Source organism: Pecten maximus, chromosome 14, assembly GCF_902652985.1.
Source record: "Pecten maximus chromosome 14, xPecMax1.1, whole genome shotgun sequence".
Taxonomy (NCBI): domain Eukaryota; kingdom Metazoa; phylum Mollusca; class Bivalvia; order Pectinida; family Pectinidae; genus Pecten; species Pecten maximus.
The window spans coordinates 32,917,248-32,944,846 of NC_047028.1; the positions used below are offsets into that span (position 1 = coordinate 32,917,248).

The window sequence follows — 27,599 nt, forward strand, 5'->3', positions numbered from 1 at the left end:
ATTTTTTTCATGACTAAACTGCTTATTTGGGAATTTGGCCTAAATAGGAATAACTTCAATTGGGATTGGGGTCCATTATCGGCCCCAAAAAGCCCTCAGAAAAGCCTTGCGTTTCATATTCTTTAATATCTGCTCCACCACATCGGATCCCTAAAAAATCCATTTTAACTTAAGATTTGCCTCCATTATTTTCCAAAGATCATAACTTCATAAGTCAGTCATGATGAACTGAGAGGGATATTGTTTCTCTGTGTTGTCTTTCGATGCCTGTTCAGATTGATCAGTATAATTAAAAGTAGTTGGTTATTATCAATGATTTATCATCAAAAGGTTAAATATTGATATAAAACCTTGATACCGTAACAGGATATTAGTAACAAAGACTTCGTAGCTGTATTCAATTCAATATAAATAATTTTGAAGTATATATACTGAAACGAAAAAGAAACGCAACATGGAAAATTGTGATTAATTTTGTATTAAATATACATATCTGTATAAAAATCGCGGAAATAAACATGCACCCTGCCTAACACCCATACCAATCTTCAAAATCACCCAAGTGTGACTAGAGACCTATGCACTTCCGGCGCGGTAAAAACATCAAAAACCGTGCCTGTACAAACATATGCGTTCTTTTTTCATTCAAACCAGTATCAATTCATCACTAACATTGAGCCACATCATCGCCAATACTTTTGCAAACAATAATTCCTTTTACAATTATGCCACGGTTATCAAAGGTTGATAGAGGACGTGCTATAGCGATGCTTCTGGCAGGGAACACGCAACTTCACGTCGCTCGACAATTCAGAGTTCACAAATCGACTATTAGTCGATTAGTTTCACGTCTTAACGCAACAGGAAGAGTCGATGACCAGCCGAGATCAGGACGTCCACGCGTAACGTCGCAACGTGAAGACCGGGTTCTTAGGTTGGCACACCTGCGTAACAGGAGATTAACGGCCGCTGAAACGGCAAGGAATACGATTGGTAATCATAACCGTCGAATTCATCCCCAAACAGTGATCAACAGACTGCGTGAGGCTAATTTGCGTGCAAGGCGACAGTACGTTGGTTTACCACTAACACCGCAACGTCGAGCACGTCGTATGCAATGGGCAACGGCACATATGCCCAGACGTTTTCCTATGAGACGTTGGAGGTCTATGCTCTTCACCGATGAATCTCGATTCACGTTATTTCGAGCAGATGGCCGTCAACGTGTGTACCGGCGTCGAGGCGAACGTTTTGCTGACGCCTGTGTTTTGGAACACGACCGATTTGGGGGTGGATCAGTTATGGTTTGGGCGGGAATCTCCCATGGTTTGAAGACGCCTTTGGTGATAGTCAATGGGAATTTAACGGCCGTACGCTATCGGGATGAGATCCTTAGGCCCCATGTTGTGCCGTTTGTTAGGCAGCATCATCTAACCTTTCAGCAAGATAACGCGAGACCACACGTTGCAAGAGTCTGTAGAGACTTTCTTGCGACACAGAACATTGTTCCTATAGATTGGCCTCCATATAGCCCCGACCTGTCCCCAATCGAGCATTTGTGGGATGAATTAGACAGAAGAATTCGAAATCGCCGTAACCCCCCAAATACCCTCCCTCAGTTAGCAAATGCACTCGTCCAAGAATGGAATAACATTCCAATACGGAAAGTCAATGCCCTGATGAACTCAATGCAACAAAGAATTAGAGATGTGATAACTGTTCGAGGAGGACACACACGATATTAGGGCACGGTTTCAAAACTGCTGCCATTTCAACTTGGATTCACGTAGGGTACTACCAATCATGACCTTCTAGCAAAGTGACCTGTTCTTAAAAATCTCTAAACATTTAAAGGATGTTACATCAATATTCAATATTAACTATTACATATGAAATTTAAACATAATGCTCACAAGTATTATTTTATTAAACCTACAATTTGAAGTTGCGTTTCTTTTTCGTTTCAGTATATATATGGCTTTATAACATTAACATCCCTACGTTGATGTATTTACCTAAACAATAAGAACATATTTTAAAACTACATCATTCTAGTATTTTGTGTATGTTTCAGTTGGGGCTGCGGTGGCCGAGTGGTTAAGGTGTCCCGACACTTTATCAATAGCCCTCCACCACTAAGTTGGGGCACTTGCCAGGTACTGACAGTAGGCCGGTGGTTTTTCTCCGGGTACTCCGGCTTTCTTCCACCTCCAAAACCTGGCACGTCCTTAAATGACCCTGGCTGTTAAAAGGACGTTAAACAAAAACAAACCAAAGCATATTTCAGTCATTTATCAGCTTTTTGCCTGTTTTACCATACCGTAATGCTATAGATCACCGAATCTGGCGAATCATGGACGATTTATGGATGCCAAGTGGAAATGACACTAATATCCTTGTAAACTTACACCACTACACATCATTTCACGGCCACTTCGTGTATTACATGCCCAAATTCAGATAAAATACATATCTTTGAAACTATTGTAATGCTTAGTATCTTCAAATTGGCGATGTCAAAAATTTGTCTGTTAAACAAAGAAATGCTGAAATATTGACCAATATTTATTTTGTTCGACATTATCAAAGTTTAAAGGTAGGTCTTTTTCTCACTTTTTGGGATGGGGCTTTTTTGCTCATATTGGGAAGAAAATTTGTGAATTCGGAAAGATTTTTATAATGAGTAAACTGCAAATTTCAGGAATTTGGCTTTAAAAATAAATAATTCCAATTTGGAATGGAGCCCATTTACGGCCCCAAAAAGCCCTCAGAAATAGTCCTGAAAGGCCCCATAAAATTAACAGAATATAGACACTTAGCTACATGTGTATACTTTTTATTTCATATGGAATGATTGACCAAGTTATTTTGATTATAATAATTTTGAACTTTTCAATATTTCAAATAAAGACAAATATATAGCCGAGTTGTCAATGAATCTCTAAGTTATTGATCTGATTTTTTTTGAGAAGAAACCTTTCATTCAGAAACAACTTTTATCTCGGTTCAAAAATGACCTGTTCATATCTACGTTGTGACATTTACGATCAACTGCATGCTGTCCACATGCCAAAGTCGCAAATGCATTCAACCTATAGTATCTCAATTGATAAAAGGGCTAAAAAAAACTCTATCTCGTGATTATTTACGTAATTTGATGATGGTTTGAAAACATATAATTTGATGAAGGTTTGAAAACATACCATAATTGTCATAATAAATAGAATGTCAGTAACGTCATAGTTGTATAATCAACTTAACTTAATGTAACCATGGTAACTGATGAAGCTAACTATGACAGTGTTTCTCCTGTACATTTTGCATTGGGAATTGCCACCTGGTGAAAACTAAGAATTATAAATACATATTAAAATGGTAAAAAATAATGAAGAAAATGATGATTATAGATTGTTGGATTTCAATTTCATGTCATCATATTAAAAATACAACAACACCAGATTCATAGATAACCACGGTAATTGATAAAAGGTTGATATCCTCCTGTACCTGTGGTAATTGATAAAAGGTTGATATCCTCCTGTAACCATGGTAATTAATAAAAGGTTGATATCCTCCTGTAACCATGGTAATTAATAAAAGGTTGATATCCTCCTGTAACCATGGTAATTAATAAAAGGTTGATATCCTCCTGTAACCATGGTAATTAATAAAAGGTTGATATCCTCCTGTAACCATGGTAATTAATAAAAGGTTGATATCCTCCTGTAACCATGGTAATTAATAAAAGATTGATATCCTCCTGTAACCATGGTAATTAATAAAAGGTTGGACCCTCTGGTTAATTTTCTGTGATCTTAATGGGGCCGGACCCTCTGGTTAATTTTCTGTGATCTTAATGGGGTCAGACCATCTGGTTAATTTTCTGTGATCTTAATGGGGTCGGACCCCTCTGGTTAATTTTCTGTGATCTTAATGGGGCCGGACCATTGGGTTAATTTTCTGTGATCCTAATTGGGCCGGACACTCTGGTAAATTTTCTGTGATCTTAATGGGGCCGGACCATTGGGTTAATTTTCTGTGATCTTAAAGGGTCCGACCATTGGGTTAATTTTCTGTGATCTTAATGGGGCCGGACCCAGTAGGAACATGTCAGGCCCCTGTGATATGGTGATACCAGCATGATGTTATGTTTCCCCTATTTCCTGAGTTTCTATAAATAGATATAAATATAACACATACGTGTGCTAATTACAAAGGTCTTTTCTTTGCCTTTCAGTTTTAACCACACACTGTACAAAGGAATGTCATTTATGCACACCGACCTAGGATAAGATGCTGGCGTGACCCCACCGTCAATGCAGTGTACAGCCTCTGTATCACCGACATCTGCTTGTTTCTGCTATGGAGAAGCATGCCATGATTGTAGAAATGGTTGCCATCCTGGAGGGAAGTCCAATTTTATTCCCTAACACAACTGTGAGGGGAAGTAATCCGGTAATACTCTCCCATTAGCTTAGGTCAGCAGTAGTGTCATTGTTAAACCTGAATTTGAAGGGTGAAGCGGTATGCAAGTATAAACTAGTACATCTGTATATTGTTATATTTTATAAATGGATCAAAATCTACTGTAACTAACAGAGGAAATGCTCACAAATAAGCCCCCTATCAGCTTTTAGTTATTTGGGAGAGGGTTTATTTGAGGACAAGTTCATACATTACAAATATTATAGACATGGATTTATGTCATATAATTGCCATTATGCAGTGTAATAAAGCCATTACCGGTACATAAATTTTGTTATAGACATGTTGCTATGACGTCACATTAACAATGGATTCTTGACCAGATATATGGTGGGAAATATGTCAGCAACTATAAACTCATATCTGAAATCCGCTATAAATGGAACTCATGACAGATCCTCTATTTATGCATGATCTACTAACACATTTATTACTGTTCTAACTTTTTTGTTGCATTAATGAATTGTTTTGTTCAGTTTGTTTTTATTTTATTTTACAGTAGTCAGTACAACAGAATTTGCTATGCCTGCCGTGTTGAGTAAGTGAAAATTTAGTATTTAAACCATATAAGGAGCAGATTATAACCCTATACAAAGCTTCATTTTTCGCTGAGGTAAACTTTTCACAACAAAGATACATGTAAAATGTACAGTTGTATTTGCAAAACCTAACCATTAAATAGTAAAAATGTATCTCTGTATTTGTGTATTCAACTATATTGTACAAATAAGTTTGTATCATGAATTTATTGCATTTTATAAGTTACAACACTTTCCATAGAGTCCATGTAACTCAGCTTAATATAAATGACTACACAGTAAAGGTCAAATACATACAAGTATGTGTACGTGTGTACGTACTGAACAGATCTAGAACAGAGCTTATGTAAATTAATTAGAATTTAATTATTGTTTGTGATGGAATAATCATCTGATCATACTATGATTTTAAATAACAGAAACTTGTTGTCGCTGAACAGCAAGTCAGATCCACTATTACATTAATTGAAATGTTTACAAAAAAAAAATTGCAATGGACAAATTCAATGTATTTATTATTTCTATTATTGTCAGATATTTGTTTACATTTTAATTTTAATTATTTCATTATTTTTTTTTACAGTTACTCACACGTCTGAACAAGGTCCATCTAACTCTAACAGAGGATTCCAAACGAAATATCATTGACAGTTTCGGCAAAGAAAGTGAAAGTGGTCTCCTTGAACAGTTGGCACATGGTCATGATGGAAAGCTCAATGGTGACAATCTAGACATCAGGGTCAACACCAACGATGTGAGGATGAACAATCATGACAAGGACTATCATTTCTTTGCTACCGATTTTACCTTGGATCGCGTTGAATTGAAAGGACTAAATACAGAAACTCCCCAAGTTGGTGATGTGCCGGTCACTTGTTTTATTCCTTCTGACAACGAGAAAGACCTGTTCAAAAACACTTTGAAAATCCTTTTGGCAAGGGAAATGGTAACTGTTCCTGGATTTGAGTGGATGAACAGCATACTACCAGATCACATTCCACACGAACTTGAAGATGACATGGCCAAGAAATCTGAGATATTTCTCCTTCCAGTATCCCTAAACAACGAGATTTCATACTCTGACTGTGTTCACATCCTGGATGAGTACACCGAGATAACCAACCACTGGTATTCAGCAGCTGGCAGAGGTAAGACATTATGGTTGGAAATTCAGTATTTTATGGGAACCTTGTTGCCTTAAATGCCTGCCCTCTGAACGACCAGGTAAATTGTAGGTGAAATCTTATTTGATATATGTAGGAGATCTGCTGCAAATTATGATACCTTCCCAAGCTTGGTAATTAGGGTAGAGTGCATTGCTCAAGGACATGACAACCGTAATTATAAAAATATAATATTTAACATAATGTTGCATATTAAAGACAGTAATTTCAGTTGTATGTTTGAAAATATTTCAATTTCAAACTGGACTCAATGAAGCTACCAACTGTTGCCTGCTCATTTGCCAATGAAGATGACCAGATTAACATTGGCGCATTAATTTGTGGCCTATTTTCACACCGTTTAGCCAGTATCAATGCGCCGCAGTTAATTGAATTTGTTTAAAGACCAACTCAATTCATCACCCCATGAAATCGACAAAAGCAAGATCCGCCAATAAGCCCATGCCTGGTAATAAGCCCACCCATGTCTTTTGCAGTTCAGTAGAAATCCCAACCAATGTTATTTCATTGTCCTGCAATAAGCCCACCCCCTACTTTGAGTCAAAGTTTATATCTTGGCCCCCTGGGCTTATTGCAGGATAAATATGGTAATATGATATCCCAGGATCGATACAACAAAGTATTGTTTTCTTGTGTGCACATGGGATTTATTTATATGAATGATTCTTGATGCATTTTTTTTTGTTTTTGTGATATTTTTTTAAATGTTGCATTCATATTATTTTAAAATCTTTTGAAGGAGGTGAATTGGATAATCTCCAGATTCCAGTAGGTGGTGATCAGCTGACAAGAGTCCGATTACAAGGTGCTAAAGGATTGAGAGCAGGAGCACGAACAGCAGAGCAGAGGTTTGAAAGGCTCTATCCAATGGTGGTGGAAATGTTTCATGTACTTCAAGATTTCTTGGAGGTAAATATAGATATGAATTGTTAATAAATGTAATAAATGCAGTAAGACTAAGTGTATACATGCACAATCTATATTATACAACATACAATTACAAACCACTCTTTCTCAGGTGGAAGATGATAAAATGACTCCACCATTGGGTTAAGATTTTTGTTTGTTGTCTAGCTGTTGTTTAAATCTATTGAAAATTTTAAATGAAATATTTTAAAAGTACAAAATTTAATTAAATTTTTCGCAATTGTCTACACAGAAGCTGTGCAAGAAATTCCTGAATTTGTCTAAAGGACGGGATGCAGGAACCTTAGCCAATATGAAGTGCCAGATTCAACGGTCCAATGTAAATGGGAAAGTTAAGAGTCGATTCAAAGTAAGTTGTCTTGTCATTTTAAGGCCAAAAATGTATGTTTACAATTAGGGTTACCTGACCTATAGGCTGCCCTTATAAATCACAACCAACCTTAAAGATTTTATAAGCATTCCATGAAACAGACATATCGGTATATTTTATTTTGGTTTTATAGGAAAAATTGCCCATCTTTCCGTCTGTTACACTTGCCTCGTCATTGCTCTAGATCTTGTTGCTTCAATTATTCAAATTTTATGAAACTTCACACAGGTGTTTAGAATACCTTTGACAAGTTTTTTTTTATCAAGACCACCAGTGTATAAAATAGAAGATACCAGTCCTGATTTCAAAATTTCACACTATAAAATATTAGATAATCTGCCCATGGACTCCTTCTCTTGGATGGGCTGTTACTTCAATTCAAACACTTTAATACTCAAAAATAGTACTAGTAATGTTTTTTTTTGCATTATTTTGGTCTGGATAATATTTGTATGACTTTAAAGTCACAAGAATGTATAAATTTTAAATGTAACAAACACAGATTGAGGGCATATGAGAAGTTGACTGATATTGTCCAGGTTTTCTCCAGTTTTTCATAATCTTGTTTCATCAACATTACAGGCACATGAAGACTTTGTGCTGACATGTGGCCACAGCTATTTCATTGCCTACATCATGAAGCATTTCAACATCACAGATGGGAAACCAATGCACCATGCCCTTCCTGACAAGATCCGCAGCTTCATCAATGCCAAGAAGAGAGAAGTTTTTAACAACATTATGGATGAAGTTGTGGCAGAGATATTCATACCATTTGAGCTGGAGGTAAATTAAAAGTACCAAAATCCAATACAAAATCACAAGTCCGGACAAGGCGACAAAAACAGTAAAAAAGGGGGAGAATTATCAACATACATGAATCTTTACAAAAACCAGATTTATTAAATAGCGGACTATTGACAACCCAAACTAACTATACTAATGCACAATGTACAGTAATATTACATTGTATGTATACTCATTCTGCAATCTATAATAGAATAACTTTTCAAAGTTTAAAACATTAAAACTCAAAGACAGTTTAATTGGATATACCGGTACTGGAGCTATTAAATACAGCTATATACACTTCAAGTTGAGGGTCTACATGTACTTCAATAATATTTAAAATATCTGTACGTTTCAGCATGAAGGAATATTCTACATTCCCAAACTGTACACATGTATAATATATTATATTATACAATGGATATATATATATATACAGAGAGTCCAGATTTAGTTTAAAGTTTGTCATATAACGGATGAAACCAATTTATGATCACATTCTTGTCTTTGTTTGGTGTACACTACAGGTATATGTACACTTTACATCAAACTTCAAAGAAAGATTTTAAACACTTTTGAATGTCAACTTCTCACATCAAAGGAAAATACAATTGAACCAATGTACTAAACTAAATCTGGACCCTCTGTAGTGTTCAAAGCACTTTTCCACTAAGGGCTGTTCCAAACATATCCGTATGGGAGGGGTAGGAGGCAACAGTATTAAATAAATGGGTGGTGGGGTTAAATCTACATCTGCGTAGTATTCTCAATAGTAAATCAGTTTTATTATACTTTTAATATTTAATGGGTGGTGGGGTCTCAAAATTATGCCTCCCGCCCCCACCACACATCAAATTCTGGAATAGCCCTAAGCTATAAACAACATAATTTATATACATCTGTACATGTTACTTTTCAGGAACCAATCACGGATGAGATGCACATCCAGATATCCATCATGACGCAGCCACCAGTAGTATTCACAACTGTGGCACGCCCCGACAATGGTACTGTGAATGTAGTGTTGGATGTTGCAGGAAAAAAGGTAATTGTGTCTCTCAAAGTGGACACACTACTTCATGGATGTCGTGTTAACATACCAGGAGTGACTGCACCCATCAAGTTCGTGACATTTAAACCACCGAAACTTGAGGATGATCTCAACAACTATGTGGTGAATTTCATGCAGTGGTATTTTATTATTCTGCAAATGAAAGATGCTTTGCACGAGGGAGACATATACAGAATCAATGTCATTCTCAAGCAGATGATTCCATTTTTCTACAGTCATTCTGCTATGTCGAAATATCTAACTGAGTGCATAGACTATATCTTAAAAACAGAACACACTCTATCACAACAAATGTCAATGAAAGTAAGGGCAGCTTCTGTTGTAAATCCGACCGGTGGTATTGGAAATAATAAGGCTGCAGACCTTCAAAAGGAAAATGAAGTCAAGTATTTGAAGGAACTTATTCGTGGCCTGGGTGCTAACAAAACCGAGAAGGCTATTGTTAATGTCACCAGGGCAGCACCAGTAATAGCGAGTGTGTGTGATGCCTTTGACGAGCAGACAAAGGTAAAGAACCTGAAGTCAACACACAAGGTCCGTAGTAGGTCAGATGACACAAGTGCTCTGTTGAAAACACTACAGAAATTGGATATTTGGAGTATTCATGGTGGACGTCAGTTGCAACAGAAAGTCAAGCGTTCTCCATTCGATTTTCACAGAAGTCATTTCAAAGGCATCATTAAAAACACTATAAAGAGGTTGTTAAGAGATCTGCCTGCTATCCATGAGGACAGTGACAAATCTGACAGTGATGATGAATAGTCAATCTGTTGCGGGTTTTAGTCATACACGAATGTAGATTGTTCAGTAAATGGTTTTTTTGGTGATCATTTGAGAAAATATCCAACCAATTTTAATAACATTTTCTTATAGGAGACAAGTAAAATTTCAGGGTTTTGACGTCATTATTCGCAATAACAGATACATCATATTTATCCAACAATAAGCCCATACCGTGTAATAAGCCCACCCATGTGAAATACATTTCAGTAGAAATGCTTACAAGTGCTATTTCATTGTATTGTAATAAGCCCACCCCCTACTTTGAGTCAAGAGTTTAGGTGTTGGACCCCTGGGATTATTGCAGGATAAATATGGTATGCATATACACTATATATACAATAATGTATATATGTATTGTAATGTCAGGATGCAAAATTTCAGAGGAAAATAATTGCCAAAAAGTCTATTGATCAAACAAGCTGGACAGAGAGTAAAGGCTAACAGCATTACTGTTTAGCTCTATAGTTCATCACTATCATCCTAAAATAGGATAAGTGTACATGTTTTTTTCCTTACTATATACAGTGTATAGGTTACATCTATTGAAGTGTTCAGCTGCTATTCAGTCCCATATCAGCTTTTTACAGTTTGAACAACATTCAACAGTTGATTTGTTGAAAAGCACTTGTTCAAACCCAAAATACTGCACCAAAAATGTACGAGAACATGAGGTTTCATTTTTACAATAGTTTATCATTTCGTCAGACATGCCTTTTCGAGCCTTTGAAATGTCACTGTTGTTGTAGTAAAGAAGGGCACTAGCTGGCTGACCATTTCTCCCAGCACGGCCGATTTCCTGCATATAGCATTCAATGGTAGTTGGTGGTCTACAGTGAATGATCTGTGATATTGACGGTGCATTTAAACCCATACCTAATGCAACTGTGGCCAGAACGAGTCTAATTTTAGGATTTTCCTTTGTAAGTTCAGTGACTATGTGTCTTTTCATATCGTCAGTGTAGTCTTTGTGGTACTGACCGAAGATCCGGTTCTCAGGAAGTTGTTCACCACTGTATTGTAACTCCTGAAGGCAGTACGATATATACTGATAACAGTAACTGAGAGCTTCTAAGCTCTCCATATACACAATTGTTACAGGAAAGATTCCTAATTGAGTCTTCAGTCCGTCGGCAATAGGTTCAATTATTTTGTCCAATTTTTCAAATTTGTGGAGATTTGGTAGCCTTTTTTCAATATTTAAAAAGATGTTTGGTCTGTCGGGATTGACAGTGACCACCTGAGGCTGCTGGTATTGTAATATTTTACATAGTTCGTTTATTTTCTTTGGTGTTGCTGTGGCGGTAAGTGCCAGGTGTGCAGCCTCTGGGAAAATGCATGTTGTTTCACCCAGTTTTTTAAAAGCAGGTCTGAAATTCTCTCCCCTGAAGATAAAGAGATAGCACGGATATAGATAATTACATAGAGGATCTAGCACGAGTGTTCATGTCATATTGAATTTATTGCACAAGTGTATTATTTTCATATGAAATTAATAAACGAGTTCAATAAATTCTAGATTCTATTTATTATATAACTCGAGAAACATGTTTACTGATGTATTCTCAATGCTTCTCCTCTATACATGTATAGCAACGATTAACGGAAGCCCCAATTTCATTACTGAGACAATAGCGTGACGTCATGTACAATAACGTGACGTCATTTATATATGACGTCACAATAGTGTTCCCAGTGACCAGGCTCATTTGCATGTTAAATGTACGTGTGCTTCATCGTTTTTAATGCACCCCTTTAATGCACCTTAAACGAGTTCAATAAATTCAATATGACATAAACATGAGTGCTAGATTCTATTTATAACTCGAAAAACATGCTTACTGATGTATTCTCAATGCTTCTCTTCTATATAGCGACGATTAACGGAAGCCCCATTTTCACTACTGAGACAATAGCGTGACGTCATTTATATATGACGTCACAATATTGTTCCCACAGTGACCAGGCTCATTTGCATGTTTAATGTACGTGTGCTTCATCGTTTTTAATGCACCCCTTTAATGCACCTCAAATGGCATGTGTTATGTAATAAATGTAATTAATGTCTCCATAAGCCTTTATTCTACGTCTCAGTGTACAGAATGATCTGATCTAGTTGTAACCCATATTAGCTCCATTATGGACAGACTGAAGGTATTACATATTTTTATATTGATGACATTACGATATTAAATACAAAATTTGAATTTTAAGCTCTTGTTGATTTTCACTCACCATTCTGTAATCATATGTACCTCGTCGATTACAACTGCCCCCACGTTTGCCTGGTACACGGAAGATCGGAGAATAGAGGAACATGTCTTACTATTGATTAACGTCTCCGGATGTGCGTATATCAAATTATAATTTCCTCTCTTGATGTCATTCATGGACACAGACTTAGGCAACTTTATATCACATGAATCATCGTCATCATCATCATCGTCATCACTAACTTTGTCATCAGTGTATGTAGACGCATGTTTTCCATCAATATTTAAAAAGCATGCTTTGATACCCTTGTCTCTTAAACTGTACACCTGATCTTCCATGATGGAGCTTAAAGGGGTTACAACTATAACGATCGCTGGTGTTTGCAGTTGACGTTTCCGTTGCAACAAAAACGGCAACAACTGAAAGATGACGCTTTTCCCATAGCCCGTGGGAAGTACAGACACGCAATCTGACCCGATAAACACGTTTCTGAGTGTATCTATTTGTTTATCCTTCAGATCGTAATCTAGTTTCAGTTTCGCTTTTGCGAACTCCAAACACGTGGAAAAATCAGCCATGTTGTTTTGCGGAAGTATCTCGGACCGAGTGAACCAGTTACATCCGGCGAAGGAAATGTTGACATTCACAACATATCACTGCGCCGGCCTACGTTCGAGATATGATTCCGAGCTTTGACGGAATTGTACGAGAAGTTGAAGTATTATCCAATCAAACAACAGGAAGAGATATGAGTCATTCACGTGACCAGGTAGATAAGGTAACGGGTATACGTGTGCACCGCACAACAGACGGGACATTTCATCAGACAAGACGCTAGCTGAGACATTCACCACAAATTACGCCCACAGGTTAACCTACCAAGACATTTATCAAACGTCTGACAAAACAGGTAAGATTCAACATTTCGTTCACCTGTATAATAAGGTCGATAGTTACAATGTATATGTATAACAATTGTAATCATACAAATATAAATCAGGTATGATACTGTATTTCAAACTACCGATATGCAGGAAGGACCGATTGAAAAGAATATAGAATGCGTTGTACAAGTTACTTTTTAAAAATGCATTTTCTCTATCAGTTTGGAGTTTTCGAATCCAAAATTGTTATAATACAATAATAAAGATACACAAGCGTATCGAATAGTTTTAATTACAAATCAATCAGAAGTGAATTTTTCCTAAATTGTTCGGTTATTTGTTTCTTCGCTTTCGTTAAAACCCATTACAGTAAAACCACAACCTAAAAAGGAGAACGATTCTCATTGCCATTTTACTTTACCAGACCGAGAAATGGATTTTTTAAAAAGTTTGAATTATGCCAAGTTTACATATTCAGAGATGCGAAGGAGAATACCGGGTACCTAGCATGATTTTAAAGTATAATCAAATGCCAAATTAAGAGTGACTTGGATATCAACTTTCACAAACATATGCACTTTCATGTTTGAGACCGGAACTTTTATGGCAGATATAAATTTAGGTAACACCTACTGGTCAAAGGGGCATAACTCTTTCTTTGCTGTCGTCTGCTAGTCAACATGATGGCTGACAGGGATAGACGATCAGATATTCTATCTAAAACGGCCCGAAAGGGAGGATTACAGTGGTGGTAAAGTATAAGGTTGTCCGAAGGGTTCTGATTTCATGCGATCTTTGTAAAACTGAAAAAAATGAATCCAGATATATTCATAACAAAATGAAACACAGAATGTTGATTGATGTACGTAAGTGGACTGTTGGTTGGTAATGTGCCAAGTCTCTGTAATTTTGTAATTTACACGTAATGACCCAGAACTACCTGACAGGGTACATATACTGTTGTATACGTGTTTATTACACGTAAGACAAAGAACTACCTGATAAGGTACAATATACTTTTGTGTATGTGTGTATTTACCTGTAACGACCCTGGACCATTCACCACCTGACAGGCAACATATAATACACACGTATGCTGTACCTTATCAGGTAATTCTTTGTCCTTACGTGTTATACATGCGTGTGGACTGATCCTGGGCGACCATGTAGCTCAGTGGTAGTGTTCGTCTAGAGTTCGGAGGGTCCTGGGTTCGAGCACCGGTCTGGCTGCTACATGTTCTCTCCTGTTACACACGTAGACAACAGCATATTGTGTCCTAATCCCATTTACAACGAAATCCCATTTCGAACGGAATTTAAGATGCATGCTTTCATGTTGTATGATTTTTCCTGCGATTTTCGCTATAATATGTACATTTTTACCCGACTTGGCCCGAAGGACCGCGGCGTCCGTCGTCCGTCAACAATTTATTCAAACAGCTAATGCTTCATAACCACAGATGAGAATTTTATAATGAAGGTACTGACCACAAGGGGCATCAAAAGTTTAAAGATAATTACAATCATGATGTAGATATAGGCCGCGTGGTCTTCTCCCACCCTAGGGACCTGGATTATTTAAGCACAATTATGTTGGAATTTTCGGATTTTATATTTGAAACCATTGAGATCCCAACCTCAAAGCCATCATATAGCATTATTGAACATCAACAAATAAAGCTATTAACGAACAGAACATAACACTATTTTGACGTTTGGTAACATTCAACAAGGTGAGCGATATAGGCGCGCCGGGCCTCTTGTTTAACTGTTAGAAGCATATGTTACACATTTTCGTGCGTGCGGTACTTAACTACTTTAATTATAAATGTGCATCACATTATGTGCTCGCAAAGTACAAAAATCTATAAAGCTACTTCAACTGGAATGGTACTGGACGTATTCAACTACTGAACAGGTCCTCTATAGTTTTGACCTACCGTATCAAACTACTCCATTTGAGCCAAGCTGACAATAAAGCCGGTGTTTAATCTATCGAAACATTTAAAAAAAGTTATACAACGATTTCATCTACACAAACACACTAATAATCCACATTATGGAAAACCAGCGAGCCACCAAACCTTAAAACGTCTTAAAAAATTTTTTTTTTACCGGACAAAGGAGGTGCACCAGCAGTAATGCTTCAGGTTTCTGCGAAAGGGAGGATTTTTTTCATTAAAGTCTACTGCGATACACGTCCGCATACCGTATATAGCATTATTGAAAAAGTTAAAGTGTATCACGATACACGTCCGTACAGTACGTATTTAACAGTTAAAGTGTATCACAATACACGTCAGTAGAGTACATATTAAACAGTAAAAGTGTGCTACGATACACGTCCATACAGTACATATTTAACAGTTAAAATGAACCACGATACACGTCCGTATAGTACATGTTTAACACTTAAAGTGTACTACGATACAGGTCCGTATTTTAAGTATGAAACAGTTAAAATGTAACACGATACACGCAATACAGTACTTACTTAACAGGTAAAGTGTACCACGATACACGTCCATACAGTACATATTTAACAGTTAAAGTGTACCACGATACACGTTCGTACGGTACATATTTAACAGTTAAAGTGTACTACGATACACGTCCGTACATTACATATTTAACAGTACATGTGTACCACGATACACGCCCGTACAGTACATATTTAACAGTTAGAGTACCACAATACACGTTCGTACAGTACATATTAACAGTACATGTGTACCACGATACACGTTCGTACAGTACATATTAACAGTACATGTGTACCACGATACACGTTCGTACAGTACATATTAACAGTACATGTGTACCACGATACATGTCCATACAGTACATATTTAACATGTAAAGTGTACCAAGATACACGTCCGTACAGTACATATTTAACAGTTAAAGTGTACTACGAGACACGTCCGTACAGTACATATTTAACAGTTAGAGTACCACGATACACGTCCGTACAGTACATATTTAACAGTTAGAGTACCACGATACACCTCTGTAGGTACATATTTTACTTTTCTTTTTCCAAACAAACCCGGTTTAATATGTTGTATTGATTGAATTTAACCTCACATCAATAACATTTTATTCTTTCTTCACAGTGAGCACGCTAAGTGTTGACTTGAGCCTGAAACTACTACATCAGTTTCGTCGTGAGAAGACAACCAAATCGGACTAACCGGTGAGTACAAAATTATGAAGAACTAAGTGTCCTCTGAATTTTTAATTTACTTCGAACCTTATGGCTATTGGTCCGACCGTATCCACATCTATTAGTCAGTTGTTATAAAACAATTATAGTTATGTGCAAAAATGCTACCTCTGTATTAAGGTTCATTGTCCCGATACACTTTTATATCTGCCAAGGTCAACCGGATTGCGCTTAACAAATGAATATTCCACTTGTATTTTCCATTTTGTTATCCAAGCAAATATCGAGGTTGAATATTTTGCCTCATTGTGATTGTTTTTGAAGTCAAAACATCAAACGTCAGCATTGCTGACCCTGTACGTATTCTTGTTTGATACGTTTTCCAGTGAGTATAAAAAGGGGATCTTACACCAGTAACTATGTTATACAGAATTTATCAAACGAGTTTAATAAATGTAATGATTTTATAAACTTTATAAATTCCATACAACATAACCGCTAGTGCAAGATTCTGTTTATGACATAACTGATAGTATGAGTATAAATGAAACTCGTAAGTCTAGCACTAATGTTATTACACACTTCACACTGGTGTTATTATACACACCACAATGGTGTTATTACACACATGACACTGGTGTTATTACACACATCACACTGGTGTTATTATACACACCACAATGGTGTTATTACACACATGACACTGGTGTTATTACACACATGACACTGGTGTTATTACACACATCACGCTGGTGTTATTACACATATCACACTGGTGTTATTACACACATCACACTGGTGTTATTATACACACCACAATGGTGTTATTACACACATGACACTGGTGTTATTACACATATCACACTGGTGTTATTACACACGTCACACTGGTGTCATTACACACATGACACTGGTGTAATTACACACATCACACTGGTGTTATTATACACACCACAATGGTGTTATTACACACATTACACTGGTGTTATTACACATATCACACTGGCGTTATTATACACATCACACTGGTGTTATTATACACACCACAATGGCGTTATTACACACATGACACTGGTGTTATTACACATATCACACTGGTGTTATTACACACGTCACACTGGTGTCATTACACACATCACACTGGTGTAATTACACACATCACACTGGTGTTATACACACCACAATGGTGTTATTACACACATTACACTGGTGTTATTACACATATTACACTGGCGTTATTATACACACCATCATGACGTTATTACACACATCTCACTGGTGTTATTACACACATACCACTGGTGTCATTACACACATCACACTGGTGTTACTAGACACATCAAAATGTGTTAATACACACATCCCACAGGTTTCATTACACACATTGCACTGGTGTTTTTACACATATAACACTGGTGTTATAACACACGTCACACTAGTGTTATTACACACATCTCACTGGTGTTATTACACACATACTACATACTGGTGTTATTACACACATCGCACAGGTTTCATTACACACATCACACTGGTGGTATTACTGATATCACACTGGTGTTATTAAACACATCACACTAGTGTTATTACACACATCTCACTAGCGTTATTACACACATCACAATGGTGTTATTACACACATTACACTCATGTTATTACACACACCACACTGGTGTTATTACACACATCACACTGGTGTTACAACACACATCACAATTAGTTATTACACACATCACACTGGTGTTATTACACACATCACACTGATGTTATTACTCATATCGCACTGGTGTTATTACACACATAACATTGATGTTATTACACGGGTCATACTGATGTTACTACACACATCACACTGGTGTTATTACACATATCATACTGGTGTTATTACACACATCACACCAGTGTTTTTACACATATAACACTGGTGTTATAACACATGTCACACTAGTGTTATTACACTCATCTCACTGGCGTTATTACACACATCACAATGGTGTTATTACACACATCACACTGATGTTATTACACACGTCACACTGGTGTTACTAGACACATAACAATGTGTTATTATACACATAGGACATGTTTTATTACACACATCACACTGGTGTCATTACACACATCACACTGGTGTTATTACAAACATCGCACAGGTTTCTTTACACACGTCACACTGGTGTTATTACACATATCATACTATTGTTATTACACACATCACACTGGTGTTATTACACAAATCACACTGGTGTTATTACACATATAACACTGGTGTTATAACACACGTCACACTAGTGTTATTACACATATCTCACTGGCGTTATTACACACATCGCACTGGTGTTACTACACACATCACACTGGTGTTATGGCATACATAACATTGATCTTAATACACGGGTCACACTGGTGTTATTACACCCATTATACTGGTGTAACTACACTCATTACACTGGTGTTATTACACAAATCATGCTGGTGTTATTACACATATCACACTGGTGTTATTACACATATCACACTATTGGTATTAAACACACCAAACTTATTACACACATCGCACATGTCATATTACATACTGATTTTGTTATATCACACAGGTATTATTAAACACATTTCACACTGTATCATAACATATCACATTGGCGTTATTACACACACCACACTGGTGTTATTACACATATTACACTGTGTTAATACTTACATCACACTGGTGTTATTACACACACCACACTGGCGTTATTACACACATTACACTGGTGTTATTACATACATCACAGTGGAGTTATTACACACATCACACTGGTGTTATTACACACACCACACATGTGTTATTACACACATCACACTGGTGTTTTTGCACACGTTGCACTTGTGTTATTACACACATCAAACTGGTGTTACTACACACGTCACACAGGTGTTATTACACACGTCACACTGGTGTTATTACACACATCATACTATTGTTATTACACCCATCACACTGGTATTATTACACACATCCCACTGGTGTTATAACACATATAACACTGGTGTTATAACACACGTCACACTAGTGTTATTACACATATCTCACTGGCGTTATCACACACATCACACTGGTGTTATTACACACATCACACTGGGTTATTACACACATCACACTGGTGTTACTACACACAACGCACTGGTGTTATTACACACATCACATTGGTGTTATTACACACACCACACAGATGTTATTACACACGTCACACTGGTGTTACTACACACATCGCACAGGTTTCATTACACACATCACACTGGTGTTGTTACACACATCACAATGGTGTTATTACACCCATCACACTGGTTTTATAACACACGTCACACTAGTGTTATTACACATATCTCACTGGCGTTATTACACACATCACACTGGTGTTATTACACACATCACACTGGTGTTATTACACACATCACACTGGTGTTATTAACACACGTCACACTGGTGTTATTACACACATCACACTGGTGTTATTATACACATCACACTGGTGTTATTACACACATCACACTGGTGTTATTACACACATCACACTGGTGTTATTACACACATCACACTGGTGTTATTACACACATCACACTGGTGTTATTACACATCACGCTGGTGTTATTACACACATCACACTGGTGTTATTACACACATCACACTGGTGTTATTACACACATCACACTGGTGTTATTACACACATCACACTGGTGTTATTACACACATCACACTGGTGTTATTACACACATCACACTGGTGTTATTACACACATCACACTGGTGTTATTACACACATCACACTGGTGTTATTACACACATCACACTGGTGTTATTACACACATCACACTGGTGTTATTACACACATCACACTGGTGTTATTACACACATCACATTGGTGTTATTACACATATCACACTATTGGTATTAAACACACCAAACTTATTACACACATCGCACATGTCATATTACATACTGATTTTGTTATATCACACAGGTATTATTAAACACATTTCACACTGTATCATAACACATCGCACTGGCGTTATTACACACATCACACTGGTGTTATTACACATATCACACTGTGTTAATACTTACATCACACTGGTGTTATTACACACACCACACTGGCGTTATTACACACATTACACTGGTGTTATTACATACATCACAGTGGAGTTATTACACACATCACATTGGTGTTATTACACACACCACACATGTGTTATTACACACATCACACTGGTGTTTTTGCACACGTTGGACTTGTGTTATTACACACATCAAACTGGTGTTACTACACACGTCACACAGGTGTTATTACACACGTCACACTGGTGTTATTACACACATCATACTATTGTTATTACACCCATCACACTGGTATTATTACACACATCCCACTGGTGTTATAACATATATAACACTGGTGTTATAACACACGTCACACTAGTGTTATTACACATATCTCACTGGCGTTATCACACACATCACACTGGTGTTATTACACACATCACACTGGGTTATTACACACATCACACTGGTGTTACTACACACAACGCACTGGTGTTATTACACACATCACATTGGTGTTATTACACACACCACACAGATGTTATTACACACGTCACACTGGTGTTACTACACACATCGCACAGGTTTCATTACACACATCACACTGGTGTTATTACACACATCACAATGGTGTTATTACACACATAACACTGGTTTTATAACACACGTCACACTAGTGTTATTACACATCTCACTGGCGTTATCACACACGTCACACTGGTGTTATTTCACACATCACACTGGGTTATTACACACATCACACTGGTGTTACTACACACAACGCACTGGTGTTATTACACACATCACATTGGTGTTATTACACACACCACACAGATGTTATTACACACGTCACACTGGTGTTACTACACACATCGCACAGGTTTCATTACACACATCACACTGGTGTTATTACACACATCACAATGGTGTTATTACACACCTCATTGGTGTTATTACACACACCTTATTGGTGTTATTACACACATCACACTGGTGTTATTACACACACCACACAGATGTTATTACACACGTCACACTGGTGTTACTACACACAACGCACTGGTGTTATTACACACATCACATTGGTGTTATTACACACACCACACAGATGTTATTACACACGTCACACTGGTGTTACTACACACATCGCACAGGTTTCATTACACACATCACATTTGTGTTGTTACACACATCACAATGGTCTTATTATGCACATCGCACAGGTTTCATTACACACATCACACTGGTGGTATTACTTACATCACACTTATGTTATTACTCACATCGCACTGGTGTTATGACACACATAACATTGATTTTATTACACGGGTCACACTGGTGATACTACACCCATTATACTGGTGTTATTACACGCATCACACTGGTGTTTTTTTATACACAAATCATTCTGGTGTTATTACGCATATCACACTATGTCATTACTTACATCACACTGGTGTTATAACACACATCACACTAGTGTGTAATACGACCAGTGGTATTACTTACATCACACTGGTGTTATGACACACATAACATTGATTTTATTACACGGGTCACACTGGTGTTACTACACCCATTATACTGGTGTTATTTCACGCATCACACTGGTTTGTTTTTTCATACACAAATCATTCTGGTGTTATTACGCATATCACACTATGTTATTACACATATCACACTGTTGTTATTACACATATCACACTGATGTTATTACACACATCACACTGCTGTTATTACACACATCATACTGCCGTTATTACACACACCATACTGGCGTTATTACACACATCACACTAGTGTTATAACATACATCACAGTGATGTTATTACACACACCACTGTGGCGTTATTACACACACCACCCTGGTGTTATTAGACACATCACAGTGGTGTTATTATACACATCACACTAGTGTTATTACACATATAACATTGATGTTATTACACATATCACACTGATGTTATTACACACATCACACTGGTGTTATAACATACATCACAGTGGTGTTATTACACACACCACTCTGGCGTTATTACACACATACTGGTGTTATAACATACATCACAGTGGTGTTATTACACACACCACTCTGGCGTTATTACACACATACTGGTGTTACTAGACACATCACAGTGGTGTTATTACACACATCACACTAGTGTTATTACATATATCACATTGATGTTATTACACATATCACACTGGTGTTATAACATACATCGCACTGGTGTTTTTGCGCACGTTACACTGGTGTTACTACACACATCGCACTGGTGTTATTACACACATCACACTGGTGTTATTACACACATCACACTGTGTTATTACACACATCACACTGTGTTATTACACACATCACACTGGTGTTATTACACACATCACACTGTGTTATTACACACATCACACTGGTGTTATTACACACATACACTGGTGTTATTACACACATCACACTGGTGTTATTACACACATCACACTGGTGTTATTACACACATCACACTGGTGTTATTACACACATCACACTGGTGTTATTACACACATCACACTGTGTTATTACACACATCACACTGGTGTTATTAACACATCACACTGGTGTTATTACACACATCACACTGGTGTTATTACACACATCACACTGGTGTTATTACACATATCACACTGGTGTTATTACACACATCACACTGGTGTTATTACACACATCACACTGGTGTTATTACAACATCACACTGGTGTTATTACACACATCACACTGGTGTTATTACACACATCACACTGGTGTTATTACAACATCACACTAGTGTTTATTACCACACATCCACTGGTGTTATTACACACATCACACTGTGTTATTATACACATCACACTGGTGTTATTACACACATCACACTGGTGTTATTACACACATCACACTGGTGTTATTACACACATCACACTGGTGTTATTACACACATCACACTGTGTTATTACACACATCACACTGGTGTTATTACACATATCACACTGGTGTTATTACACACATCACACTGGTGTTATTACACACATCACACTGGTGTTATTACACATATCACACTGGTGTTATTACACACATCACACTGTGTTATTACACACATCACACTGTGTTATTACACATCACACTGGTGTTATTACACACATCACACTGTGTTATTACACACATCACACTGGTGTCATTACACACATCACACTGGTGTTATTACACACATCACACTGGTTATTACACACATCACACTGGTGTTATTACACACACCACACTTGGTGTTATAATACACATCATACAAGTGTTATTAAACACATCACACTGTGTTATTAAACACATCACATTGGTGTTATTACACATATATCACACTGGTGTTATTACAAACATAACACTAGTGTTATTACACACATCGCACTGGTGTTATTACACACACCACACTTGTGGTACTACACACATCTCATTGGTGTCATTACACACATCGCACTGGTGTTATTACACACATCACACTGGTGTTATTACACACATCATACAGGTTTTATTACACAAAGCTCTTTCTAATTCATGGCAGCATGGGCCAGTTATATATGTGATGTCTCTAACCAAAATAAATATGTTAATTGTGTATACTTTTTAATCTGCCAGGCAGTACCTCCCTCTCTCTGAAACGACTCAATTATTCAACGAAGAGCTGGGGGAACAGAGCACATCAAATATCTAACGGACTTGAACCAGTCGGTGAGTATACAGTACATTTTTTATTTTTTACTTTATTTTTTTTAATCACTTTTTCAGACTCAAGCTCCCATTTGATCCAACTATCCTTGTGTAGGTTTAAAAAAGTACTGGGTTTATCATCCCGTTAACAGTTATAGGGGTCTTTTTAAAAACGATTTGTAGTAGTTGGTGGCTACCTCACTGAGCACCGTATAGAAGGCTGTGATATCCAGATCACTTATGATAAAATGTCTTGACTGAACGACAAGAGGCTCTCTCGTCTCAGTTTTCTTAGTTTTTAGAAGTTTTCTTTTCTGATAATTCTGCACAAGCAGTATTTTCTGTAAGTATTTTCCTTGTCATACGGGTTATCCTAGAAAATAGACAATATTTTATTCAGTATGTATTGTGTAGGTGTGAACCACCGTTTTTTGGAGTGTGGGTGAGGTCAATTTACATAAATGGCACAAAAGAATTGTGAAATGCCAGATTATTTGGCATTATATATTGATAGAAATGTATTTCATAACATCGGCTTCAAGTAATATGAATGGATACATGTCTGGGATGTTTGAAAAAACTAAAGCAGGAAAAAGCTGGACTGTGACTGTTTTCGTAAAAAAAACAGATACAACGGGTACTTTAGGCCTATATCGGTTTAAATCAAGACGGTGTTAATACCTTAACTACGTCTGACTTACTTCAGAACTGACCATATATTTCCTTCCAAAAGTGTGTGTGTGTGTGTGTGTGTGTGTGTGTGTGTGTGTGTGTGAACTATCTGATGACGTATTGAGATGTTTTAGAATCCAATATATAACTGTACATATAACAATGTAGATGTGTGTTACTTATTGTGTCATTTCTTTGTTATACAGATACACAGATACACACGAGGATCCAGAGTGTCGCCGAACCCCATCTTGTCACGCTTAATTACTTATAGTCATGGCTTCAAAACTCCGCCGCTCAATTATCAAAGCACAGCGTCCTATTAGACCCAAAGGACAACTAAAGTGTGAGGTCCACAAACAAAATGAAGTCGTACTTTTATGCCAGGACTGTAAAATGTTAATCTGTGTAAAATGTTCTATCACTCTCCACAAACATCATATAGATAGTTTTCTGGAGATATGTGACATCAAAACACGACACAATCAAATACTCCAGGACTTTGTCAATGAGACAGAAAATGTAAATATTCCAAAACTAAACCAAGAAATCATCTCATCTAGAACAAAAAAGACTTCATGTAAACCTATGTACGATAAACTTCGCAAAAACATCATTGACAATACTAAAAAATGTAAGTTAGAGTTAGACAAAATCACTGAGGATTATATCGCACTTTGTGACAAGATGGAGGTGGCGGCCATGGACCTAATACAGACCCACATCACAGACCTGGAGAGTAGACTGAAAACTTTGAGGGAACTCTCATCAGAGTATAAACAGACTCTCCAGACAGGAACCAGTGTACTCGTGTACGACTCGGTAACAGAAATCCGGGAAATGGATCCAGACATCCCACCGACACCTAACATAGACATGGCACAGTTTACTCCGGGTATAGACAGACTAAGTCACCTAAAACAGGCCATTGGGAGCCTAAAACTTACTACTGACCATCTCCAGGCAGGATCGGCAACTAGTGGTCACTCTGACCATCGTCCAGTAGTCCGACCAAAACAGTCTACAGAGGCTGGTCAAGCGTCCACTGGAGAAGTCCGGTACAAACTTCGTGACCGTCCAACCGTCATGTCCCAGTTCCCATACCCGGGATGACATCACGTCGATCTGTCCTACATCTGATGGACGTGCGTGGCTGTGTGACTATGACACCAACACAGTAAATCTCATCGACAACCAAGGTCAGGTCATACAGACGGTACGACACAGCAGTGACATCACGGACATCAGTCTGGACCCCACCACAGGTCGTCTGTGGTTCTGTTGTTATGGTGATAACACTATCTGTGAAGTATCTACACCATCTACACCAGTCACAAGATTCACTACAGAGGATTACCCACTCAGTCTGTGTGTGACCAGGGAGGGTCGGGTAGTGGTGGGTACAGTGGGTTATAGACAGGGGTACAAGGTGGGGGTGTATACAGTGGACGGTCAGGTGTTACATACAGCCATTGTGGAGGGGTTAGTACTGTCAATATCACAATGTGGTGTTACAGGTAATATAGCTGTAGTAGTGGGTTATAAACATATCATTGTGTACAACTCAACACTCCAGCTCCTGGTCAACTACCGGGGGGAGGGTATACAGGCCCGGGGGGAGGGGATACAGGTACGGGGGTTGGTCACACCAGACAAGTTTGATCCTCTTACAGTTGTATATGACAGTAAGGGTAATATTGTTATTGCTGACAGGACAAGGAACACACTAGAACTGATAAGTGGAGCAGGGAAGTACATAAAAACACTTCACACAAACAAAGGAGACCAGGGAGTAGTAGATATACAGAAGGGTGATGTGTTGTGGTCACACTTAGAGTTAGATACAGGAGAGTGGGGACTCAAACTCCTCAAGTATTATAGTGACTGAGTGACTCAACCTTGAGTGAGAATACATACAATTTATATCAGTGAACTTAAACAACATGAACTGTACATTACTGTATCATCATACGTTTATCAAATTGTATGTACACATTACAAAAGGCGTGTAATCAATGTTATTTAACGTTAAATGTACGGTCAATATGGTGTGATTCACACGTCCCTGTCATACATTTCAACTTCTGTTTCTCAACATGTAGAATGTGTTTATCGTTAAATGTTTTGTAAATATAATTTTATCAATATGTACATACAGACCGCGGATTATAACCACGTCACTGTGATACATTTCAACTACTGTAAAGACATCTGAAATCAACATCCCTGATCTGTTTTATGTATAACCTGACTTCCCTACCTTCTTAAGTGGTTCGTCCCATTTCATTTTATACAATACTTCGAATTTGATTGACCTAGAGAATTTTTTTTTTAAAGTTAACATACACACGTCACGTGACGTCATCAGTAGTATCACCATTTCCACTGTATGTAACGTGTGTCCAATGTAGTGTCTACGGTTTTTATGTAATAAATGTTTCTTGAATTGATACCGAATAGTTGTTTTATATTATTTCAGTTAATGTACAGCAAACTCGGCGAGATTTGACAGTATATGACTATGAGATACAGGAATTCGGAAGCCTGAGTTGACAGTATATGAGATACAGGAATTCGGTAGCCTGAGTTGACAGTATATGAGATACAGCAGGCGCGTAGCCAGGCGTACGCTCGTAGGCCCGGGCGTCCACCTCATTTTTTTCGAAAAAAGGCATTTTACGCCCCGGGTCAAGCGTGTATCCCGATTATTTATTTATTTTTTATT

The 27,599-nt window shown here is 37.5% G+C and overlaps 3 protein-coding genes across 3 annotated transcripts; 2 read left to right on the top strand and 1 right to left on the bottom strand.

Moving 5' to 3' along the window:
• The first annotated feature begins 4,313 nt into the window (after positions 1–4,313).
• On the top strand, positions 4,314–10,683 carry LOC117342524. Its single transcript, XM_033904705.1, has 6 exons — positions 4,314–5,023; positions 5,608–6,172; positions 6,948–7,117; positions 7,368–7,484; positions 8,088–8,291; positions 9,214–10,683. Exons 2-6 carry the CDS (start codon positions 5,785–5,787, stop codon positions 10,126–10,128), a joined length of 1,794 nt encoding a protein of 597 aa, XP_033760596.1. The 5' UTR covers positions 4,314–5,023; positions 5,608–5,784; the 3' UTR covers positions 10,129–10,683.
• Positions 10,684–10,694: 11 nt separating this feature from the next.
• Positions 10,695–13,069, bottom strand: LOC117342527 (ATP-dependent DNA helicase Q1-like). Its single transcript, XM_033904708.1, has 2 exons — positions 12,382–13,069; positions 10,695–11,531 (listed from the first exon to the last, which is right to left on the bottom strand). The coding sequence occupies exons 1-2, from the start codon at positions 12,936–12,938 to the stop codon at positions 10,712–10,714; spliced, it is 1,377 nt and encodes a 458-aa protein (XP_033760599.1). The 5' UTR covers positions 12,939–13,069; the 3' UTR covers positions 10,695–10,711.
• Positions 13,070–13,137: 68 nt separating this feature from the next.
• LOC117342528 lies at positions 13,138–26,414 on the top strand. The gene is made up of 4 exons (XM_033904709.1): positions 13,138–13,270; positions 16,361–16,440; positions 24,131–24,223; positions 25,081–26,414. Exon 4 carries the CDS (start codon positions 25,151–25,153, stop codon positions 25,985–25,987), a length of 837 nt encoding a protein of 278 aa, XP_033760600.1. The 5' UTR covers positions 13,138–13,270; positions 16,361–16,440; positions 24,131–24,223; positions 25,081–25,150; the 3' UTR covers positions 25,988–26,414.
• The last annotated feature ends 1,185 nt before the right edge of the window (positions 26,415–27,599 follow it).

Excerpts from the sequence above, each read along its gene's own strand:
- LOC117342524 (XM_033904705.1), top strand. The coding sequence starts at position 5,785 with ATGAACAATCATGACAAGGACTATCATTTCTTTGCTACCGATTTTACC. Across the intron at positions 6,173-6,947 it reads GTATTCAGCAGCTGGCAGAG|GAGGTGAATTGGATAATCTC; the intron begins GTAAGACATTAT and ends AATCTTTTGAAG. Across the intron at positions 8,292-9,213 it reads TCATACCATTTGAGCTGGAG|GAACCAATCACGGATGAGAT; the intron begins GTAAATTAAAAG and ends GTTACTTTTCAG.
- LOC117342527 (XM_033904708.1), bottom strand. The coding sequence starts at position 12,938 with ATGGCTGATTTTTCCACGTGTTTGGAGTTCGCAAAAGCGAAACTGAAA. Across the intron at positions 11,532-12,381 it reads GTACATATGATTACAGAATG|GGGAGAGAATTTCAGACCTG; the intron begins GTGAGTGAAAAT and ends CTTTATCTTCAG.
- LOC117342528 (XM_033904709.1), top strand. The coding sequence starts at position 25,151 with ATGGCTTCAAAACTCCGCCGCTCAATTATCAAAGCACAGCGTCCTATT.